The sequence below is a fragment of the Sycon ciliatum genome, chromosome 10 (genome assembly GCF_964019385.1).
Source record: "Sycon ciliatum chromosome 10, ocSycCili1.1, whole genome shotgun sequence".
NCBI classification, from domain to species: Eukaryota; Metazoa; Porifera; class Calcarea; order Leucosolenida; family Sycettidae; genus Sycon; species Sycon ciliatum.
This window is the reverse complement of record NC_088652.1, coordinates 25,919,634-25,942,594: the sequence shown is the minus strand read 5'-3', so window position 1 is coordinate 25,942,594 and position 22,961 is coordinate 25,919,634. Positions and strand designations below refer to the sequence as shown.

Below are 22,961 nucleotides of genomic sequence, written 5' to 3'. Positions count from 1 at the left end.
CATTTGCGCAGGCTCCAAGTGCAAAGGCACAGCATGTAGATTTATGAATGCCTTTACAGCAGCACCAAGACAATCTGATAACTATAGGCCTGATGGGTGCTAAGCTTAATAGTGTCAAGTCGGCGAAATAGCACGAGCTCCAGCGTGTTGTGCTAAGCTTGTTGTGACAAAGATTCAGTTCACGAAATACAGAGTTGGAGAAGTGGACGTACAAGGAGTACATGAGCAATCCCAGAACCAATGCCTCCCAGTCTCAATGCTCGAAATTCACAGGGTCCTACTGGACACAAAATTAATACCATCAGCTGATCTACATCGAGAATAAGAGGCTGAAAAAAATGTTTTTACTCCGAGTTTCACTCACTAAGCGATCATCAGAATTGGGCGGGCATTGGGTACCCTGTAAGAAGACTGTAGAGTCTGTTGGGAATGCCCAAGTAAAATAATAAAATACAATACAATACAAAAACAGTCAGAAAACAGTCTTTTCATGCTCCTATTCTTGCTAGAACTAGCTCTGCCTTTCGGTATCGAGCATGCTATTGGACGGCCTGGAACTTCTCCTTTTTTCACCAGCTGTCTCACACTGCTCCTCCTTGTCATGTGTGTAATGTTGTGTATTCAGATGTGAATGAATGTTCTTCGGGTGCCAGCTTGTGCCACGACGTTGCCAGTTGCAGGAATAGTCCCGGCTCGTATCAGTGCTCGTGTCAGGCGGGATATGGGGGAGACGGCCATCATTGCTTCAATCTGGATGAATGCCTGCTGGGAACACACTTGTGTAGCAACAGCAGTGCGGGCAGCGGAGCAAGAGATATATGTGACGACACAGTTGGTTCGTACCAGTGTCTGCTGCCGTCGACATTACCCGTCACTACCTCCACGCAACCAGCAACTACACCGACAGCAGCCACATCGACAGCAGCCACATCGACAGCGGCCACATCGACAGCAGCCACATCGACAGCAGCCACATCGACAGCAGCCACATCGATAGCAGCCACATCGACAGCAGCCACATCGACAGCAGCCACATCGACAGCAGCCACATCGACAGCAGCCACATTGACAGCAACTACATCGACAGCAGCCACATTGACAGCAGCCACATCGACAGCAACCACCTCAATAGCAGCCACATCGACAGCAACCACACCGACAGCAGCCACACCGACAGCAACCACATCGACAGCAACCACACCGACAGCAGCAACATCGACAGCAACCACATCGACAGTAACCACATCGACAGCAACCACACCGACAGCAGCAACATCGGCAGCAACCACATCGACAGCAACCACATTGACAACAACCACATCGACGGCAACCTCTGCATCTCAAACGCCCGCGCCCACTGTAACGATACGATCAGACGCAACAATGACAATGAATCCTGGACATTTGATTACAGCACAAGTGATCGAATTGCCTGGCACGATATTGCCTGATGCGGACACAACAACAGTGGCGATGCCAGCAAATGGTTCAACCGAGATGACAACAGTTACATCAGCCACAGCGTCACAACTAACCTCTGGGTTTGCACCAACATCAGTACCGGGCACGACAACTTTGGGCGCGTCATCGCCGTCTTCAGCTCCATCATCACCGACTCCAGCTCCATCATCACCAACAACAGCGCTGCCTTTAACAACTTTAACTTTGCCATCGGCAAATAGTCTACAACCAGCACCAACAACTGAGTCATCTGGAACTGGTCAACTACCAGCATCACTAATTTTGCCATCACCAAGTGCTCTACCGACAACATCACCTTGGCTATCGGGGAATTCCCTACCATCAACAGAATTGTCCTATTCATCAACAATTTCAGCTCCGTTATCGTCAATATTGCCAACTTCAATCCTGCCATCTCCCACGTCTGTGCAACCTTCAACAAGATTGACACAGCCATCAACGACTGCAACTCTGCCGTTGACGAATTCGCACCCTCCGGCGTCCAGCTCAGCCATCCCAGCATCCACTACATCATCGACAATGACAACACTGGCAAATCCGTCCGTGTCACCATCAGAACCTCCGTCACCAACAGCAACAGCAACACCAACGCTATCAACATCCTTATCTACACAGCAGCAGCAGCAGGGTAGCACGATAGCGCTCATACACACAGCCAAAGCACATACCACCATGCATCTAACGGATTATGAAACGTCGACACTGGTGCAAACATCACCGCTGAAAACATTCTCCCAACCATTACCAACTAAAATGGATAACAACAGAACAATGGTGTTGTCCTCTCCATCAAGCACTCTACTGAACTCCTCCGCTACCAGTACAGCTGCTAACACCGATACTAGTACAAGGCGGCAGAATCTATCGGGAACAACTAAACAAGGTAGGATTGGAGGGGCTGCCTGATAAGTGTGTGTGTGTGTGTGTGTGTGTGTGTGTGTGTATGTGTGTGTGTATTATGTGTGTGTGTACGCGTGTGCATGTGTGTGTGTGTGCGCGTGTATGTGTGTGTGTGTGTATGTGTGTGTGTGTTTGTATGTATGTGTGTGTGTGTGTGTGTGTGTTTGTATGTATGTATGTGTGTGTGTGTTTGCGTGAACGTGTGTGTGCGTGTGTGTGTGTGCGTGTGTGTGTGTGCGTGCGCGCATTCCTGCATGCATGCACATAGGGATGGGTTTGTGTGTGCCTGCATTCACGTTTGTTCATGTGTGCGTGTGTGTCTGCGTGTGCTCCAAAATGCTGTGACATGTTTGATAGGCACAACCGTGGAAAGCACCACCAGCCCTAGAGATCCTCCTCCGGTCACAGATCACACTGTCTCTTGGATCATTATCATCTCGTCGTCTGGGTTTGTCGTTATCCTAGCTGTCATCTTGTCGGCTCTGGTCTGCTTGAAACAAAGCAGGAAGCTCAAGCTGACGGAGAGGAAGAGTAGCCACATTGCATTGATGTAAGTCATACTAGTATGGGAAACATGCAACGTCATGCACCTGCAGTTGAACACGTACGATCGCAAGAGTGTCAGGCCCCCATTCACATTCGGCCAGACATTCACTAGTACACGCTCTGACATTACACGAGGAAAAACATGATGATCCCTTTTTTTCACGAGCATACGCACATGAGAGAAAAGACTACACATCATAGTCATAATATTACAAGTACAAAATATGATATACATGATGTAATGCATGACGCAATGCATGACGTAATGCAAGACCTAGCAAAGAGTACAACACAACGAGTGCTCAACTGGACGCTATCTCAGTTCACAATAGATATTTTACATCAGTTTTTCGCTTTATCAGCTGCACCTTGATCATAGGGAGTGGTGGCATTCCTCGAATGCAAAACGAAACTGACTCAGACTAACTGGGCCACACATGAGCTGTGAAAACCTTGCGTGGCAATTTGGCTCACAAAAGTTTCTAGGGCTTATCTGATCCCTTGCTGGAGAATCATTGCCCCACAAGCACGCAACAATCCATCCAACTGGCTGGCTGGCTATACACATAGAGTGGCTGGACCATTCTGCCTGTCTGCCTGTGTGTGTCTGCCTGCATACATGTCTGCCTGCATACATGTCTGCCAGAATGTCTGTCTGTGTGTGTGTGTGTGTGTGTGTGTGTGTGCGTGCGTGCGTGTGTGTGTGTGTGTGTTTGTGTGTCTGTCTGTCTGTCTGTCTGTGAGTCTGCCCATCTGCACCGATGTTTGTCTGCATGTGTGTCAGTATGTGTGTCTGTCTGTCTGACTGCATGTATGCATGCCCTTCCACCTGTGTGTCTGTCTGTATTATATGTGTGTGTATGTGTTTGTGGGTGTGTGTGTGAGTGTGTGTGTGTGTGTGTGTGTCTGTCTGTCTGTGTTTGTGTCTGCGTCTGTGTATGTCTGCAGGTGTATATGTCTGCATGTGTGTATGCCTGCCTCCATGTCTGTCTTGCAGAGGCTTGATTTTCCACACATGCATGCCCAGTTTCCCACCGTAGCAGGAGGGGGCAGTAGTTAACACCAGTCTTTCTTCTTCTCTTACCATGCTCTCACATGCAGGGAGAAACCCACGGTGCCGGTGACGTCTGATTTCGTGAACAAGTCTGCCAGGTCCAGCATTGACACCGTTGTTGACATTTCTACTCCGCAAACGGCCGCTAGGTCGTCAATGACTTTATCATATCAAAACAACAACCCATTAAACGGCCGTGGTGCCAGCAACGACGACAACAACAACAATTATGCCATCACCCGCAACGATGGCATCATGAACATCAATGCCATCAGCAACCACAACGCCATTACCAGCAGCAGTGCCCGCAGCAAGAACGGCAACGGTAGCAACGTAAACCATGCTGAGAGGATGAGCAAAACTCTGAGCAACGACAGCGATCACCTCAGCAGCTGGAAACCCAGCTGGCGGCAAGAATCGATTGCCTCTGATCATGGTTATATTGATCCATCGTGCATCCCGCAAAACTTGCACGGCAGTGGTTCCGTCATGAGCTCTTCAGACACGGAGCACGAACCACTAGCCAAAGCTAAAAGCATGCATCCGGGTGCTCGTTCAGCCCACACGGGGAATGCTCGCGGGCCAAAGATTCGTCGTGCAATGTCGCTCAAATCCGTGGGCCAGGTATCCGGGACGTATCTGGAAGTACAGTTTGACCCGACTATACCCTTACCCGGAGGAAAAACCGACGGCCAGATGAAGAACATCAGCAGTGCAATGGCGGGACACTTCTTTGCTAACAGTGCATCGATTCAGCGAGATAAGCACTGCTACGGTATGGAGAGCGGGCAGAAAGGTATGCCAGCGGCCAACACTAACTATGGGTATCAATGCATCGATGCAGGAACTGCAGGACTCACAGTACAGCCAAATGATCAACGCAAACCAATGTTCTCACAATCCGTTCCAAGGAGCATGGCACAGCTGGAGGGGCGGTATGATACGTTTTCTCCCTTGGCCGGCAATAAGGAGCACCCCGCGGCAATGCACGCGTGGTTACAGCAGCAGGACTCATACCGCACTGAACAACACACGGCGGCGGCGGGCCAACTGGCGAGAGAGCAGCCAGGCCTGCACGGTGCTGGCACGGTGGGCTTATCACACAGGTCCATGCACACCTCGAGCAGAGCACTTGCACACACAGACACAGCGCTCCCGCCCCGCTATACCGAGGAGCAAGAACGCCACGTCCCTCAGTCGCCACCCGTTCCTCCAGGTGATGAATACCATGGCAAGAGGGCAACGGAGGAAACTAGTGACATGCCAGTAGGGGGCTGGAGCTATCTCTTTGAGCCACCGCCACCTAGGTCTCAACGAACGCATGGTTCTCTCAACATGGGCACAAGTGGTGGGTTTGACCAGCAGGACAACACCACTGCTAGCCGGGGAACAAAGACAACGATGCCACACCAGGACAGTGCAGCTAGCACCACCAATGCAGCCACCGACAGGCAAGCCTCTTCAAACGTGCATCAGCCACGTAGGAACAGCAACACGAACCCTAACAGTGCTCCGCCACGCAAGAACAGCATAACGGTCCGAAGTCAGCAAAAGCACCGCGCCAGCTTGCGCTCCGAGATCAGCCTCCGGTCGGGGGCCATAATGAGCGTAAATGAAGAGGACGCTGCATTCGGCGGGTTTAATGGGGAGTTCCGTGACCTCTCAGCCACTTTCACCGGCGGTCATTCCGAGCTACAGTGCCAGGCTTCGAGTGGAGTTATATCTGATTCCTATAACCTCAAGGTTGCACGGCAAGTATCACTGCTCAACTGGCAAGAGCGTCAGTATCAGAAGCAACTCCCCACCCAGCCAGCGACAAAGGGTCGTACACTATCAAACGCTGCAACGACTTCCCGTAAGCAGCACAAGGCATTGCCGCAGGTTCCACAGAGGGGCAAGTCAGCGCAGAGGCACCCGTCAATTGGTGTCGACGCAGATGACTATGCGTCGTACGGACAGTGTTTTGCACCATTTGAAAACAGACGCGCGAGCGCCACCGATCGACCACGGCCTCAACCGCGTGCTGGATCACGGCGAGTAAGCGAACCTGTGCCGCCAAGGATGCGTTTATCAGATCACAGACTCAGTGGCGATGCCTCTCAGTCTGCAGCACCTGCCAAAAATTTGCTAGAACACATCACACAGCACGGCCAACCCGGCGTGAAAGGCGTGTCACTCGTCTTGCCGACTGCATGCGAAGAGAACGATGCAGACCTCTACAAGAGTCCCCTGGGGGCCAGGTTCAGCATAGGGAATCTGTCGGTGGCCAGCGCGAACTGTCAACATTCTGCTCTCTATGGCAACCTGCCTACACCAACCCCCAGCACGGCGGGTGGTGAAGCCGGCGTCAGCTACACGCTCGTCAACAAGTCCAGGACGGACTTCTACCGAACTGCGTCGCCCATTCAACGCGTCACCGTGGACACAAGAGGTGCGTCTCCAGCACCCGCGTCGACTGGTATCTCTCCATACAGCACGTCGGGTGCAATGCTCTCAAATGGGGACACTGCTGCCCGTGGATCGGCGAAAAAAGGCGAGTCGAGTGCCGCCCCTCGACTACTCGCTTCTGCTCCCAACAACGGCGGCCACAGTCCAACACGAGCTGCAGCAGCACCCCAGGTGGCTGCTGCACCGTCTTCGGTTGGTGAGTGCGACGGAGCGGGTAACCGTTCTGCATTGCCGCGTACTGTCTACGCATCCGTGGAGCGAACGAAACACAACAAGCCCGCGGCCGTCAGCACAACAGGCACCAGACGTGTTTCAAACAAAGACGACGACTGCGGTGGCAGTGCACCCGCACGCAGAAAACCTGCAGTGGGACCCCGAACAACATCTATCCGCCATTGATAGTTATTCTGTACGCCACCTGACAGCATGCCACCTGACGGCATGCCCCCTGATCATTGCAAATGTCCCTCAGGAGCAGCCCATGTGCAGCGTGTCTTTTATACTGCATTCTACATGTAGCCGACTGCAGTTATTATAGAGGACGACTTGTTGTATTTCTCGACTCGTGCCTGCCTATGAAACTTGTCGCTCATTAGAAATCATTATGTAAGCCAGCTACAACGCAGTGGCGCCTGATACCGGCAGAAACCAAGCCACCACTACATACAGCTGCTAGGTTGATACTAGCTAGTCTTTTGCACAACATGGTGTGAAAACCGCCAAGTAAAGTTAGCCTACAAATTTTTTTGGTGTGTGAAACGTGTATCTCCTGCAGTTAGCTCTGCTAACATCTACAGGCAACAGGTGCCACTTTGTCCTGCTGCATGGAAGCTAGATCACAGAGAACTGTGAACAATTCCAGCTATATTCTTCTCCCCGATAGAAGCGAAAGTGACCGATGATGTATTCCGGGATCGCTTTTCTATTCTAGTTTTCCGACACTTCTCACCATATCACTTATGCATTCTTTCTAGTATTTTATCTTTTCTCATGATTTGCTTACATTCCTCCTCCTCCTCCTTCGTTCTTCGATTCATCTCAATCTGTACATACCAATGATCATATTAGTATTAGGAATCGCTTTCTGAGCACAATAGGAAAAAATGCATGTTTCACTCCTGCTTTCTTTGTATTTAGGGATTTCATCTGTTCTATTTTGTCAACATTCCTCGTCCTTCGTTTCTTCAATTCATCTCAATCTGCACATACTAGTAACTAGGAGTCACTTTCTGAGCACATTATCTGATTATAGGCAAAGATACAAATCTGGTGAGTGTTTTCTAGGAATCTCCTGACTCTCATCTGGTGATGAAAATAGCTGGCACATATGCGTGTTTTCTTTCTGTTGAGGGATTTCGTTTTTTTCTGTTTTCAACCGACCTGGTTCTTCCTTTCATCAATTCTTGCAATCTGTACATACCACGAAGTAATAATAATTATTAGGAATCACACGCTACGAGTTTAGTACGTTTTTTTCGATTTTGACAGCATGTTAGTATTATTGTTACAAGGTGAGGACGCATAGTGCTCCTGACTACAACCATAACCCGGTTGGCAGAGTCCCGGTCTTGCGACCATTTGAACCGTATTGGGAAAACCCAGGTTCGGACCCTCTAAACTACCAAGCAAGGCTTCTTTATACTTATTATACCAAGTGTAGTACATGCACTAGTCACTGCAGTATTCTCACTCTTCTTTGCAGTTTTCTTTCTGAGCCCAGTGTAGGAAAAGATGCAAAAATATTACAGTCGACTTCGCTTACAACGAACTCGCATATAGCGAATTTAGTGATAGAGCGAACCCTTGTCCATGTCCCTGTTTGAACCATTACAAAATTGACCCTTCATAGCGGACAGTTTTCGTTTGTAACGAACCAAATCTTGTAGGGCTACATGTAAACCAAGTGCACTCGTACTGTTGTGGGCTGCTTGCCAGTTGTGACTTACTGCTATTATACAGTCATGGTATAGCGTGACTGCTAAACGAACTTCGGCTATAAAGAACTAAATAAAGAACTAATAATAATTCTCCTGCACAATGGTGTTCGTTATAATTATCAGGAGTCGACTGTATAACGTTAAATGGATGGTGCTTTGTCCGGGTTCTCCGTCTGGTATCACGCACATGCAGTCCATGACGTAGGGCTACTGCAACTCTACGCATTGGGCAGTGTCAAGCCTGGCCGACTTTGATAACTCAACTGGAGTCGCAGCCTTTTTGGCTTGCTCTGCCGAGCCACCGTGCTCACACAGCAGCTACATAATTATAGACTTCTGTGTGTGTTATTGTTGTGAAAGTGGACCACAAAGACGCATAATTATAGCTTTCTGACTGGATTGAAGTCTCAACATAGACCGCACCCATCCTCCACATGGCTGCTGATGTTGTAGTGTCCATCCCGAAATGCACCCAGCAGTGATCATACACCCCCTGCATGGAAGATTGAATGTTAGATCATCGTTGACGAGTCGAATGACGACTCACTGTAACAGTTCAAAGAGACAGTAACTGTGGATTCCAAGTTAGTTGCAAGTGAAAGACAACCCACATATACCCGCAATCATCAGATTATGAACTGTGAAACACAACTATAATCAATTTAAGTTGGGTTTCAGTTCCCGTTATGGCAACGCAGGATTGAGTTTTTTTTCAGATTCTTGGCATTAAGTTGGCGTTTTGATCAAATCTTTTTGTATTGAGATATACATAAGAGAGAGATTGGAAGCTTTGTCACAACTCTGAGTTTCACGTATTACTACGATCATCAGGCAACGGGGGGGGGGGGGTGTATTGAGATATATTGTGTCTTATCACTCTTCTATATCGACCTCCACTAATTCTCGTGATCCTTGACTGGTCCTATATTACCCATATCGCCGCAATATCGACCGCTTATATCGACCGCTTGTATCGACCACTTAGGCATTGTAATCTTTCGACTTTGGAGGGACTTAGAATTTTTCTCTCCACTTCAAAAAGAAAAATTGAAAGAAAGAAGACAAAGGAAGAGAACAAGCAGGATTTGAACTCACAACAGTATGAATCTCAAGCAACCCCTTTTACCACCCAGCCACTGTGCTGCAGATGCTGAACTCTGTTGTTCTTACAGTCTTGTACCCAAAATAGGCAACATCCTATGTACACTATAGTACAAATGCTATACTAAAAAGGTTAAAATAGCTCCTAAAGGTTCAAATTTTGGGGTTATGGCAAAGGAATCGTGATAAATAGGATATTGACCTCGACTTCGGTCTATATGGGAAATATAGGCCTCGTAAAAGACCTCGGCGGACCTCGGTCTTTTACTCGGCCTATATTTCCCATATAGACCTCGTCTTGGTCAATATCCTATACATATTATGTAAGCACATTTGCTTTGTCCATACAAGAGACTTTTTCTATCCAACTATAGACCCAGTCAGAAGGTGCAACAGGAAACGAACCCTATGTGGCAATCTGTACGTGACCACATAGGGTACCCTGTAAAAAGGCCTTAGGCCTGTGGGGATTGCCCTATTCAAAATTTAAATAATAATAATAATAATAACTGGCAGTGGCAAGGTGTGAACAATCTGTACCCGTGTGACAACATCTTCTTCTTCTTCTTCTTCTTCTTCTTCTTCTTCTTCTTCTTCTTCTTCTTCTTCTTCTTCTTCTTCTTCTTCTTCTTCTTCTTCTTCTTCTTCTTCTTCTTCTTCTTCTTCTTCTTCTTCTTCTTCTTCTTCTTCTTCTTCTTCTTCTTCTTCTTCTTCTTCTTCTTCTTCTTCTTCTTCTTCTTCTTCTTCTTCTTCTTCTTCTTCTTCTTCTTCTTCTTCTTCTTCTTCTTCTTCTTCTTCTTCTTCTTCTTCTTCTTCTTCTTCTTCTTCTTCTTCTTCTTCTTCTTCTTCTTCTTCTTCTTCTTCTTCTTCTTCTTCTTCTTCTTCTTCTTCTTCTTCTTCTTCTTCTTCTTCTTCTTCTTCTTCTTCTTCTTCTTCTTCTTCTTCTTCTTCTTCTTCTTCTTCTTCTTCTTCTTCTTCTTCTTCTTCTTCTTCTTCTTCTTCTTCTTCTTCTTCTTCTTCTTCTTCTTCTTCTTCTTCTTCTTCTTCTTCTTCTTCTTCTTCTTCTTCTTCTTCTTCTTCTTCTTCTTCTTCTTCTTCTTCTTCTTCTTCTTCTTCTTCTTCTTCTTCTTCTTCTTCTTCTTCTTCTTCTTCTTCTTCTTCTTCTTCTTCTTCTTCTTCTTCTTCTTCTTCTTCTTCTTCTTCTTCTTCTTCTTCTTCTTCTTCTTCTTCTTCTTCTTCTTCTTCTTCTTCTTCTTCTTCTTCTTCTTCTTCTTCTTCTTCTTCTTCTTCTTCTTCTTCTTCTTCTTCTTCTTCTTCTTCTTCTTCTTCTTCTTCTTCTTCTTCTTCTTCTTCTTCTTCTTCTTCTTCTTCTTCGGTAACTACAAGTCATAATAAATATGAAAATGACTGTGAAAGTACAGTGTACATGTAGTAGAAACTTAGATCAGTTTCTAGTTCTCCAGTTGCAAGAACTGGATAGCTTCTGATGGTTGTGTGAGAATTGCCTCCCTGACTGACGTGAAGGTACATAGACGTGTACCTGCTCGACTGCTGTGTCTGGCAGGGCAAGCTAGCAGGAGGTGGGCAGCAACATCAACTGTTCCAGGACAGTGAGTGCAATCGGGTGAAGGTGCCGCCTCAATCTGGAACAAGTACTTGTTCAGCAGGCTGCAGTGGCCAGTGAGCAGCTGATTGAGGATGGTGGTCTCATGCCGGGACGGAGGGCTGCGGAACTTGCTGGTGTTGAGTAATGGCCGGGGGTATGCGGTTGCAGACCGAACTGAAGCCTTGGCAGCTTGGATAGGTATAGCTAATGATGTGACAACATCAAAGGTGATAACAACAGTTAGAAGAGTGACAACTTGGCAGTTGTAGTGTACGCTCATATTAAACAACGTATTCGTGAAATAAGCAGCAGTAGGTAGATTATTATTATTATTAAATTTTGAATAGGGCAGTCCCACAGGCCTAGGGCCTTTTTACAGATTATGAGAACTAAAACGGAAGAATGGAGTATATTCACGCGAAACTTATTATAGGAACAACAGATCCTACAGTCATGCACTGGCCGTAGGCACCGGCCGGGCGGATAATGCCGGCAGAAAAATTGGCAGAATTCGGTACTTTTCTGGTAAGTTTCATGCATGTTTGGTATGTGGATAAACAAATGGAGCAGAATTCGAGGAATTGTCCGCCATAAGGTTTGTATGGTTCTGCCAATTTCACTGCTTTTCGAGCATAATCCGCCGGTGCCTAGTACCATGAGTACTGGGGACACCAAGAGTGGTGATATACATGTACATGACTGTACATTGTACGTGTGAAGAGAGAGGCGCGCGCGTGTGCGTGTGTATACCGGTATGTGTGAATTATTGTGTGTGTGTGCGTATGTATGTGTGTGATCAGTGGGAATATCGCAGTGGGCTGATAACAATTAATAGACGCCAAATGCACCGAGCTGACTATAAGATTATGCTGATGACTCCTTTTCCTGCCGATCAGGATTCTGTAGAGCCTTCCACGTCGGAAGGCTGTTGGTTACTAAAGTAGCGCTTCGGAGATGTGTTGGAGCTCCAACAATAATTGGAGGTGTCAGGTTGTAGACGGTCTCATTTCTCTCACGGTCAGTTTGGTGCCTTTGCAGTTGTTGCACCTTCTGCCTACATAATTACAGTATATACATGTAGTTACAGTGGTGAACAGTTAGTCACACCACTTCCCTTGCACCATACCTCCACGGCTTTAAAATTAACTCATGCCGCTGCCCACAGCCCTCCATTCTCCCCATCAAACTTCAAAGTGCATGACGTTGTTGTTTAGCTAGACGGACGAAACATCTGGAAAATGTAATGGAGGATAGCTACATAGCAACTGGCGTAAGTCTATCCTAGGCAAGCTGGGTAGACCTACTCGTAGACGTCTACAATCATGTTGCTCGTCCAGGAAAGGTTCTTCGCCGGATGCGGCGCGTGCGGCTAGCTGCAGCTGCAACCTAGCTATAGGCCTAGCCTGTCGACTCTTAGGTATTGTATTTTGTAGTTTTTTTGTATTTAGTTTCCTCTGAGACAAAAATGCGATAATACTCATAAAAAGGACACACTTCAGGCTCATTACAAACATCTTGAAAGTTTTTGTCTTCACAAGTATACTTTCAAGCCTTCTCATCAGGTGAAATACAGGCAAGGGAAAAGGAACAGGACCAGTGGATTAAATACAGTAAGAAGGTGGTAAAACAGCGCAAAAAAAAGAAAGAAAGAAGATAGCTAAAGTAAACAGCGAAAATTGCATATATTTTTTGTATTTGTTTTTATTAATTTTTACATCGCAAGTCAAACGGGCAATCATGCCCAATGTTATGATGACGATGGAGAGGAGAAAAGATTAGATATCGGTAACCTGGATAAGTGGAGTGAACAAAAAAAAAAAAAACAGTGAGCCTAGGGATCTCTCAGGGTAAGGATCATCTTAACATTGGCCATGAAAGTGAACTTTCAATGGACGTGTGAATTGAGATGTGGTAGAGCAGGACAACTAGAGGGGAATACTAGGCTGTGAGATCCCGAAGAACATGCATTTTGTATTTGTTTTTTTACTATTATAGTAGTGTAGGTCAGGTAGGATAAGAACTGTGTAGTAAAGGAGGGACTGCGCACGGGTGATGTCTGCTGAGCAGCTCTAATGTGGCCCAAGACTCGGAGTTTGTGGACACCTTCTTTACTACAGCAACCACTTCAAGTGACTTGCCCAGCTCAAGCGCTCGTCCAGATAAATGCCGAGGTATTTGGCTGTGCTGGTTTGAACCAGAGGAGTGCCACGACATGTAGCTGCAAGCTCTAGTCTGTTTCGCCTTCCCGTGGAGATGCCCAGAACCTGGGTTTTCTGTGCGTTGAGGATTCGATATTCACGCTCCCTCTCCCTCGCCCCTCAGCCATGCATGACCAGGTCTGTCCTTGCGGTGCATGCAGCGTGATCGCGTGAAGTCAGGTATTCTAGATTGACGACGTCATATTGATCCGTAGGATCAAGGATCAAGCCTTCACACTTGCCACGTGATCGTTGCCACGGTTTGAGCCAATCAGAGCGCTCACAGGCAGGGCATGAACCTCTGATCATGCCCTGCCATTCAGGCCCTTGGGCTTGGGCTTGAATGGCACCGTAGGAGAACATGAATGATCACGTGATGGGTATACAGTACTCTCACGTGGAGAGACTTACCTGATCGAGGTGGAACAACTCAAGAGAGAAAGAAAAAGCCTGATATCCGGTCCATGTCTGATACATGCGGTGGCATTCAGGCCCTTGACCAATCAGCACGTCCCGAGAGCTTGTGGAGGTGAAACTGAACACGCCGGCATGAAGGTATAAAAGGAAGAAACCTCTAGGAAGAAACCTCTAGGGGTGGTGGTCGGGGACGTGGAGGATTCAGCTTGTGAGTTTCAGGTTGGTACGCTCTCGGGCTTTGTTGATTCAGGCCCGAGAGCGGCCCAAGGCCGAAGGCCGCTTCGGCCTTGGGCCGCTCTCGGGCCTGAATCAACAAAGCCCGAGAGCGTACGCATTAATTTTTCAAATTTGAGTGCGGATGCAGATTTTCTCGCTCTGCGGTTTTCTTAACTTATGTCCCAAGTATGTCTAGCAGTACCTCCAGGAGTTGCTGCATCAACCTTAGTAAGGATCTTGCGTCAGAGGACCATGCCTTCTTCGTCAAGCTGCTTCTCGGAGCAGGGGTTCGGAGCACGGACATCCGAGTTATTGATATTCAGGGCAGGAGAGGTACGTGTAAAGTAACTCTTGCCTCGACAGCTGCCCGTGACACGTTGCTCTCCCGCGGACTGTCGGCCCAAGGGAAGACCTTGGAATTGTTGCCAGGGGATGGCACTGCTGAAACGGTGCATGTGTTTGGAGTTCCGGAGGACATGGCGCTGTCGGCCATTGCGTCTTCACTGAGTCGTTTTGGGACACTCTTGGGGCCCGCGAAAAACGAGAAAAAGACGGTTGAGGGCTGCACCTTCAGTACAGGTATCGTATACTACACCATGGTACCCACAATCGCTGTCCCCAGCTCTATCACCGTAGGCCGGTACAAACTGCAAGTTTGGCACAAAGGGCAGACCCCCACGTGCTGGAAATGTAGCACCCCCGGCCACGTGGCGAGGGATTGCAGGGCGATCTCGCAGCAGGGCACCAAGCCCAGTCCGGGAGCTGCAACGTCAACAAGCGAGCTTGGACCACCCCAAGAACCACTTGGGCAGGGGCAGGAAAACCAAGAAGTGGCAGCGCTACCAACACCAGCAAAACAGCAACAAGAAGGCAGTGTGAACAAGGAGGCACAGGATCATGTCCCTGATGCACCACAACCTTGGACGTACGCCAATGCGTTAGGAGTTCACACTCCCTGCACGAGTGCTCGAACCGAGGCGACTGCCCCCACATCTTCATCCACACCCGCGTTCCCGATGAGTAGAGGCAAAGCTGGTCACCCATCACCCGATGACCAAGGCTTCAAGCTGGCTCGTGGGAAACACACGTTCCCAGCGCGTGTTATTACTCCGGCTACAAAGCAGGGAGTCCAGGTGACTGAGAGTGAGGAGAGCAAAGCCATTCGTCAACTCGTCACAAGGCTTCGGATGAGTATGCCACAGCGAAAGCTCGGGAGCAGGCGAAGGGACAGCTTGTAAGTTGTTAGAGGTTGCGCGCCTTGCATTGTTTGTCTCATTGGCTTAACTTTATTCCGCATTTGTCTGTATCTATCTGCATCAACATTTTAGCCCCTACTATGACTCTCCCTCTCAATCCTCATGCACCACCTTTTATACCCCATGCATCTACGCCGACTCAGTCTGGCATAAAAATAGCCACGCTCAATGCATGTAGCTTAAGATACAAACTGCCAGAGATTGCCAGCCTCATCCGCACGCGTCAGTACGACATCTTGGGTCTATCAGAGACATGGCTAGATCCCGAGATTACAGACGGAGAGCTCAGTATTGACGGGTACAATCTGATTCGAAAAGACCGCACTCAACGCTTGGGTGGCGGAGTCTGCTTCTACTACCGTCAAGATCTCCCAGTTCGATCCCGCCCCGATCTGCATTCTGAATCTACAGAAACAGTCTGGGTAGAAATAAACGGAAAACCAGGTCGGCACCTGGTTGGTTGCGTGTACCGGCCACCGGGGGAGCCAGTGTCTTACTGGGCAGATTTGGAAGCAGATATTGTACGAGCAGCTGTGCAGTCTTCTTCCGTGACCCTAGTTGGAGACTTTAATGTAAATATGGACCCAGCCCATCCGGCACCCCAGCACAAACACCTCACCGACCTCTGTGCAGCGTTTGGCCTCCAGAACATCGTCATGCAGCCGACCCGTGAAACTCCACAGTGCCCCGAAGGCACGATGATCGATCTCATATTGACCAACCCGGCGCTAGTGTCCCTAGCAACGGTTGTGCCCACTGATATTAGTGACCACAGCGCTGTGGAAGCCTTTATTCAGCTTGCCGTTGACGTTCCACCCGCGTCATCCACGACGTCGCGGCTGACCAGGAATATACGTGGCGTTGACATTAACTCTTTTCGGCAAGATATCCTTGAGGCTTCTCTACATGATTTTTCGGACCACAATGATGTAAATCACATGTGGAAAGAGTGGCACACTAAGTTCCTGTACGTTTTGGACAAGCATGCCCCGCTGCACAACTCTAAGCCTTCCCGGAGGGCGATACCTCCCTGGTCTGACAGAGAGCTGCACCAGCTCGAACAGCGTAAACGGCGGCTGCACAGCCGTTGGCGGAAGGATAGGACAAACGGCACACTGTATGCAGAGTTTAAACAAGCACGTAGCACTGCTCGGAACGCGTATCGGCGCAAGCGAAACGAGTACTTCTCCCGTCAGTGCGAAGAAAATGTGGCCAACCCTAGGAAGTCTTGGGCCATTCTAAATGCAGTCACTGGGCGTTCACGTCGCCGCCAAGATCCTAGTTGTAGCATCAGCGAGGTGGCCGACACGTTCCACTCCATTGTCACCGATCCCAACCGTCCTGAACAACTCTGTACCCCGCACGGTCCCGCTGGACCCGTCTCCTTGACCGAACTTGATCCTGTGACTCCTGCTGACGTCCGACGTCTCCTTGAGAAGTTGGATGCGCGGAAAGCCACAGGTAGTGACGGCATACCGGGCTCTCTGCTACAGCAGTGTGCTGATTTGCTTTCATATTCTCTTGCTGTGCTGTTCTGCACCTCGCTGAGGACTGGAACCATTCCATCCGCATTTAAATTGGCGTCTGTCGTGCCACTGTACAAGGCCGGTGACCCATCAGTCCCCACCAACTATAGACCTGTATCACTTCTCCCAATAGTGTCCAAGTTGCTGGAGAGGGTAGTGCAACACCAGTTAGTTCGTCATTTGGACTTGACCCAGGCATTACCTGAAACACAATTTGCCTTCCGCAAGAAATGTTCCACGCAAGACGCCCTCTGTGTGCTGACTGATAATCTGCAGAAGGCGAGAGACAGTGGCAAGACCACAGGGCTGTGCCTATTAGACATGTCGAAGGCTTTTGATAAAGTGCACCACGACAAGTTAATTCAAGACCTCCTTGCGGTTGGAATTTCTGGAAAAGCCCTTAGTTGGTTCGTCGACTACTTGTCCGGCCGCAAGCAGCAGATCCTCATCTCGCCTTCAACCAGCCCTGCTCTGGCTTGCACCTGCGGAGTGCCCCAAGGCTCTGTTCTCGGCCCTGTCCTCTTCAGTATATACACACGCGATGTCCCTTTGGTTTCCTCGCCTGTGCCAAGTGTACAATTTGCAGTTGACATAGCCCTGTACGACTCCCAGGCCTCAGCGGCGGAAGCATCTAGAACCCTCACCACAGCGGCAACTGCTCTGGCCGGTTGGCTGAAGTCCCGAGGCCTCATCTTGAACGCCACCAAGAGCCAGGTTCTGACTATCTCTCCCCAGCAGCATGTACAGGAAGTAACAGTCAAAAGCGGCGACTGTCTCCTCCCCTCAGCGTCTTCTGCGCGCTACCTCGGCGTTCACCTTGACAATCGCCTAGATTGGGACACCCATGTAAACTATGTGGTCACCAAGGTTGCCAAGAAAATTGGCGCCTTGTGGCGGGCACGCCGAAGCCTATCAAGACGCTCTCGTCAGGTGTATGTGAAGGCGGTCATAATGCCCGACCTGCTTTATGGCTCCTGCTGTTTCTCAGCCGCAATGCGAGAGGGTCAACTCAAACGACTGCAAACCACGCAAAACAGAGCCATCCGCTGTATCGATGGCAACCCGCCCCGGACAGCCATGCAGCCGCTGCTCACTGCTCACTCCCTGTACCGTGTCAGCGAGCTCTACAGGCAGAAAATATTGATCACCATCTGGCGGTGCATCCACGCCCGCACCAGCCCTGTGCTCGCCCAGCTTCTGACCCCGGCACAAGGCACCCCTACCCGCCATCAGCAGTCAAATGGCCTACTAAGCCAGGCAAACCGTAGCCGCCGCGGTCAGCGGAGATTTTCTGTTGCTGGTGCTCTGCTGTGGAACGCTCTCCCTGGTGAGGTCCGCACAATTACCCGGCTACCTGAGTTTAAGCATGCATGTGTACCATACGCCTGTAGGGAGTAGTTCGAGTTGCTGCTGATCGCTCTGCTCTCCCCCCCCCCCCCCCCCCGTGCAGTTCAGTGACCCGGACGTAGTATCACAGATACATCGTATTCTCTCTCTCCCCCCGTTTACCCGCAGTTATTAGTATCCTATTCTCTTACTATGTGCTGCCATAGCTTTTACTATGTTCTTCCATAGCCACTTCTAGGCTAAGCCTTCGCCGTCATTTTATTGGGTCGTCATCCCGTTTGAATGTGCGAAGTGAAATAAAAACCAACCAAACCAAACCTGAAACTTCACCTTGCTTGAGATGAAACTTCACCTTGCTTGAGTTGAAACTTTCACCTTGCTTGACATGAAACTTCAGACTGTGATGATGAAACTTCAGAACGAAACTTCAGCCGGAGCGCACGGAGGTGGAACTTCAGCTTGTGAGTTTCTGCCATTGTTGTGCAACGAGTGCCATAAAGGACTTGCACGGCATTACTGACCATCAGCTGGTCTTAGTAAAGACTGTCTTGCCTATGACTAAACCTACGCGAGTTGTGCGGCAGTTACGGAAGCCGCCATTGTGGAAACTGCCTGCAGACGAATGCACCGATTCCATGCTTGATGCACTCACTGATTCCGCCTTCCGCAGAGTACCCCCAGATGGCTCACCAGACGTTAACACAATGGCAACTAGCTTCTCTATTCTATGCAAAAGAGTTCTGAACGAAAAGTCGCCTGTGAAACAAATTACCATCAGTGCTAGGGCTAAGCCTAAACCACAGCCTTGGGTAAGCGATCAACTCCGAAGGTTGTTAGAAAGGCGCAAGCACCTCCACGCGAGGGTTTTGAAACATCCCGGAAATGAATCTGTGAAACAACAGTACAGGGCAACAAGGAGGGAAGGCACACTGTTAAATAGAAAGCTGAGACGAGAGTATTACAACAGGGAGTTTCGAGATGTGAAGAATAAGCCAAGGCAACAGTGGGCGCTTCTAAACTCGCTCACAGGGCGCAACTTTGTCCGTGAACAACCAAAAGCTACGTTAGGCGATCTGAGTGCCACATTTGCGTCCATTGTCACTGATCCTAATCCTTGCCCACCCTTGAGCAACCTAATACCTGACATCTCGACAACAGCTGACGCAGACGCCCCATCTTTTAAAGAATTTCGTGCCGTTTCAGCTCTGGAGATAAGCGACCTGTTGAAGCATTTGAACTGTGCCAAGGCAGCTGGATCGGATGACATTCCTCCTCTGCTCCTACGCCTCTGTGAGCCTGCCGCTGCAGGTCCCATAGCGCAGATCATAAACGAGTCCTTGAGTACTGGAATGGTGCCAGACGTCTACAAATTGGCTACAGTGTGTCCTGTCCACAAGTCAGGGGACAAATCTGAAGCGTCGAATTATCGCCCCGTTTCACTTTTGCCGATTGTTTCTAAGATGCAAGTCAGGGGACAAATCTGAAGCGTCGAATTATCGCCCCGTTTCACTTTTGCCGATTGTTTCTAAGATCCTTGAGAAGGTAGTACATCGGCAAATGATTAGGTTCCTTCAAGATCACGCTGAGCTTCGTATTCTCCCAGACGAGCAATTCGCCTACCGCAGAGGGCACTCCTGTGAGGATGCGTTAACTCTCGCAGTAAACCGCTGGATGATGAGTGTGGACAAGGGCGAGTATTGCGGGGTTGTACTCGTGGACATGAGCAAGGCCTTCGATCGGGTACGCCATGAACTACTACTTAACGAGCTTCAAGCTATTGGCATAAGCGGAGTAGCACTACAGTGGTTCTCCAGCTATCTCCAGGGTCGACGACAACAGGTGAAAATTGGAAATAACAGAGGAGACGAGACACATTGTACACGAGGCGTTCCGCAAGGGTCGGTGCTAGGGCCTCTGTTATTCTCTTTGTACGTGCGACATGTCCCTGGAGTACTTCGCCACGCAGAGTCCCAACAGTATGCTGACGATATCGCCTTTTATATACACTGTCAGTCTACTGGAGAACTTCAGCACAAGTTGACAAGTGAGTTGAACAGACTAAATACGTACCTTGGAAGCATTGGTCTCATCTTGAATGCCCAGAAAACGAAGTTCATGGTGCTTCGGAAGAAGGCTCTGCCTCTTCCGCCGGATCTTACCATTGCATGCGGTGGTGTCGATATTCGACCTTCTGCCACAGCGCGTTATCTTGGCCTCATTATTGACCAACACCTCACCTTTGAGGATCAAGTCAACCATGTGTGTACATCTGTTTATAAGAAGATAGGAGCATTCCGCCGCTGCCGCCGTACAGTAGATCACACAACTAAGCGAATATTTTATTTATCCCTCATCCAATCCACTATTGAATACGCCAGCAACTCGTATGCTCACTGTCTTACACCATCTTTATACTCTCGCCTTGTTACTTTAAGTCATATCAGCATGAAACAGGTTTTTGGTCTCCCTCGCCGTACCCCGACTGTCTTTGTTTTGCGGCACGCTAAGTTATACTCCCTCGAATCTCGTCTCAACTTGAGGCTTTTTATTTTTGTTTTCCGCTGTATTCATCAGCTTACAAGTCCTCTTCTTTCCTCAATGTTCACCCTCCAGTCGGCTGCTACTTGCACCGAGAGGCGCACTAGAGGGCAATCATTCTCTTCACTTTCTTTGCCCGCTGCTACCACTAGATATGGCATGTTCTCCATTTCTTTCCTTGGCGCTGATAGGTGGAATTCTCTGCCTGTCTCGTGTCGTCAGGTTGAGCATCTATCCGTTTTTGTTTCGCTCTGTAAAGAGCACTTAGGGTTCCCTGTAACAAGACGGCAACGTCTGTAGGGCCTTCCCTATCAAAATAATAAATTCTACTACTACTATTCTACTACTTGAGAACTTGGGCAGGCAGGCACTCGGTGTTTCTAGTTGATGTATTTCAAGTTCGATTTATGCAGATTAGTGCAGTGCAGTGGCTTTGTTTGCGCTGCTAGCATGCTGCGGGTGCGTTGCAGGTGCACTTGCACGTGCACGTTCTGCTGAGGAGAGCGTTCTGGCTTTCACTTGTGCTGTCGTGCGAGGGTGGCAGTGTGAAACACAATCAGACATGGATGTCAGAGCAGGTATCGTTGATTCCGGCCCTCGAGCGGCCTTCGGCCTTGGGCCGCTCTCGGGCCTGAATCAATGTCTGATTCTTCAACTACATGTACTTCAAGGACGCCCGGGCCTAGTAGTTAGTAGGGAGGTTTAGTCCCACGTAATCCGTGGGTACTTTACGTGGGTGTACCACGTGATACTCAGTGACGTGACCCACGTACAGACGTTTTCTGATTCACGACATACCGTGTATGGAGGCTCACCCACGTTCCGCCAGAACGTGGGTGAAAATCAGAATGGAGCGCATTGTGCGAGCTGTGAGGGTGCTCAGCTGAAGAAGTTTCCGAAGCACGAAATCAAAATATTGGATGAGCTTCTTAGGCCGGGGTCTTTGACCAGGTTTTGGCCTTTAGCCGCTTCATGCTTTTGTTTGTTCCGTGTGACACAACATTGCAACGTGGGTGCCCTTCATCCACTTTACGTGGATCACCCACGTAGATCTACGCGTTTCCGTTACGTGGGAACTAAACCTCCCTATTAGGGGCGCGGACAAAAAAAAAAAAAAAAAAAAAAAAAATTAGGGGCGCGGACCGCGAACACAAAGTCAAAGGTCTGAAAGACTGAAGCCCAGAAAGTCGTCAAACGCCTTATTTGATGGCTCGGTCACTCGACACGCGGATTCATGGTTTTGCACCAGGGCCTACACGTTGTAGGGTCATACCGGAATAATCCCTGGCTTGCTAGTTGCTGTTGTGAAGCTCATGAAGTCGTAACTCGGGCGACATGCTGAGCATCATACCGGTAATCATGGTAATCATGAAGAGATACGGGAAGAAAGAACTAACTGTATTAGTAAGTAGTTTTAGTAAGTGTTAGTTAGTTACTTTCAAGAAATTGCTTTCGTTGTCTTGATTTTGAATGTGGCCCATCGGCAGGGGTGTGCTTTCTCTTCTTCGTCTGGCATTATACGGATGTATGTAGAACCGAAGCATGGTTCTTGCCCGCCAAATATACAGTACGCAGTCGCCTTTTGACGACCGGCCGCATAGACTTGGACGTTGCTGTTTGATATTTGGAGTGGAGGACCCTTCTTGAATACGGTAAACTATTGCAGTGTTGCTCGTTCCCTATGCTGTGTCGGAACCTGTATGATTTCTGTCCAGTTGGCATGAGAGACAAACCCCTTTGTGTTTTCCCTGTTGCCAAATATATCGTCGCTGAACGGATGTTTTGCGAAAGTATCGGGATGAGTAATCGTTCAGCGGCCGAAATCTTCCGCCCCTGAAGAAAAGCCGTGTACACACACGAAAGTAAGGGAGAAGTCGCTCCACTCAAGGCTGAACGGATAGGGCTGTTCATTGTGGGTTCACTATGCCTGTGGCAGAGAGCGAGGGAGGGGGAGACGGAATTCGACGTGAAATCAGTGTTCGAAACAGCGTCACCATTACCAATCACCAAAATTTCACGGGAGATGTCGATGTCACTTGTTCCGCGAATCCAGGGCCGCTGGTGAGGCCCTTCTGGTTGTATTGCTATAAGTAAAATCCTGTCGGGAATGGTGGTTTCACAACTCTCTCCGTCGATGTCTTTGCAAGGATGTTGCATAGAGTGGTTTCACATCTTGTCATCATTATGACTAAATTTGTGTGTAAAATGATCATGGTATGTGGACAGTGAGTCTAGAGTTTAGTGGAGTTGGAGCCAACTTGGTTGCCCCGTATAGTCATGTGACAAATGTGAACCAGCTCTAGCATGCTCACAGAACAGGATGTACAGTCGACTCCTGATAGAACGAACACCAGTGTGCAGGAAAATGGCACGTATTCATCTAAAATGG

At 48.8% G+C, this 22,961-nt stretch overlaps 2 protein-coding genes across 2 annotated transcripts in view; both read left to right on the top strand.

Annotated features, from left to right (window-relative positions):
* Window positions 1–8,160, top strand: part of LOC135825656 (mucin-19-like) — a 39,407-nt gene extending 31,247 nt beyond the window's left edge. The window contains exons 20-22 of the mRNA XM_065338272.1: window positions 626–2,365; window positions 2,740–2,932; window positions 4,030–8,160. Of these exons, the coding sequence (XP_065194344.1) occupies window positions 626–2,365; window positions 2,740–2,932; window positions 4,030–6,829 (4,733 nt within the window). The 3' untranslated portion in view covers window positions 6,830–8,160. The remainder of the gene's footprint in view (window positions 1–625; window positions 2,366–2,739; window positions 2,933–4,029) is intronic.
* Window positions 8,161–21,991: 13,831 nt separating this feature from the next.
* LOC135825709 (uncharacterized) overlaps window positions 21,992–22,961 on the top strand; it is a 61,334-nt gene continuing 60,364 nt past the window's right edge. Inside the window, exon 1 of the mRNA XM_065338328.1 lies at window positions 21,992–22,224. The gene's annotated coding sequence lies outside the window, so the exon portion shown is untranslated. The remainder of the gene's footprint in view (window positions 22,225–22,961) is intronic.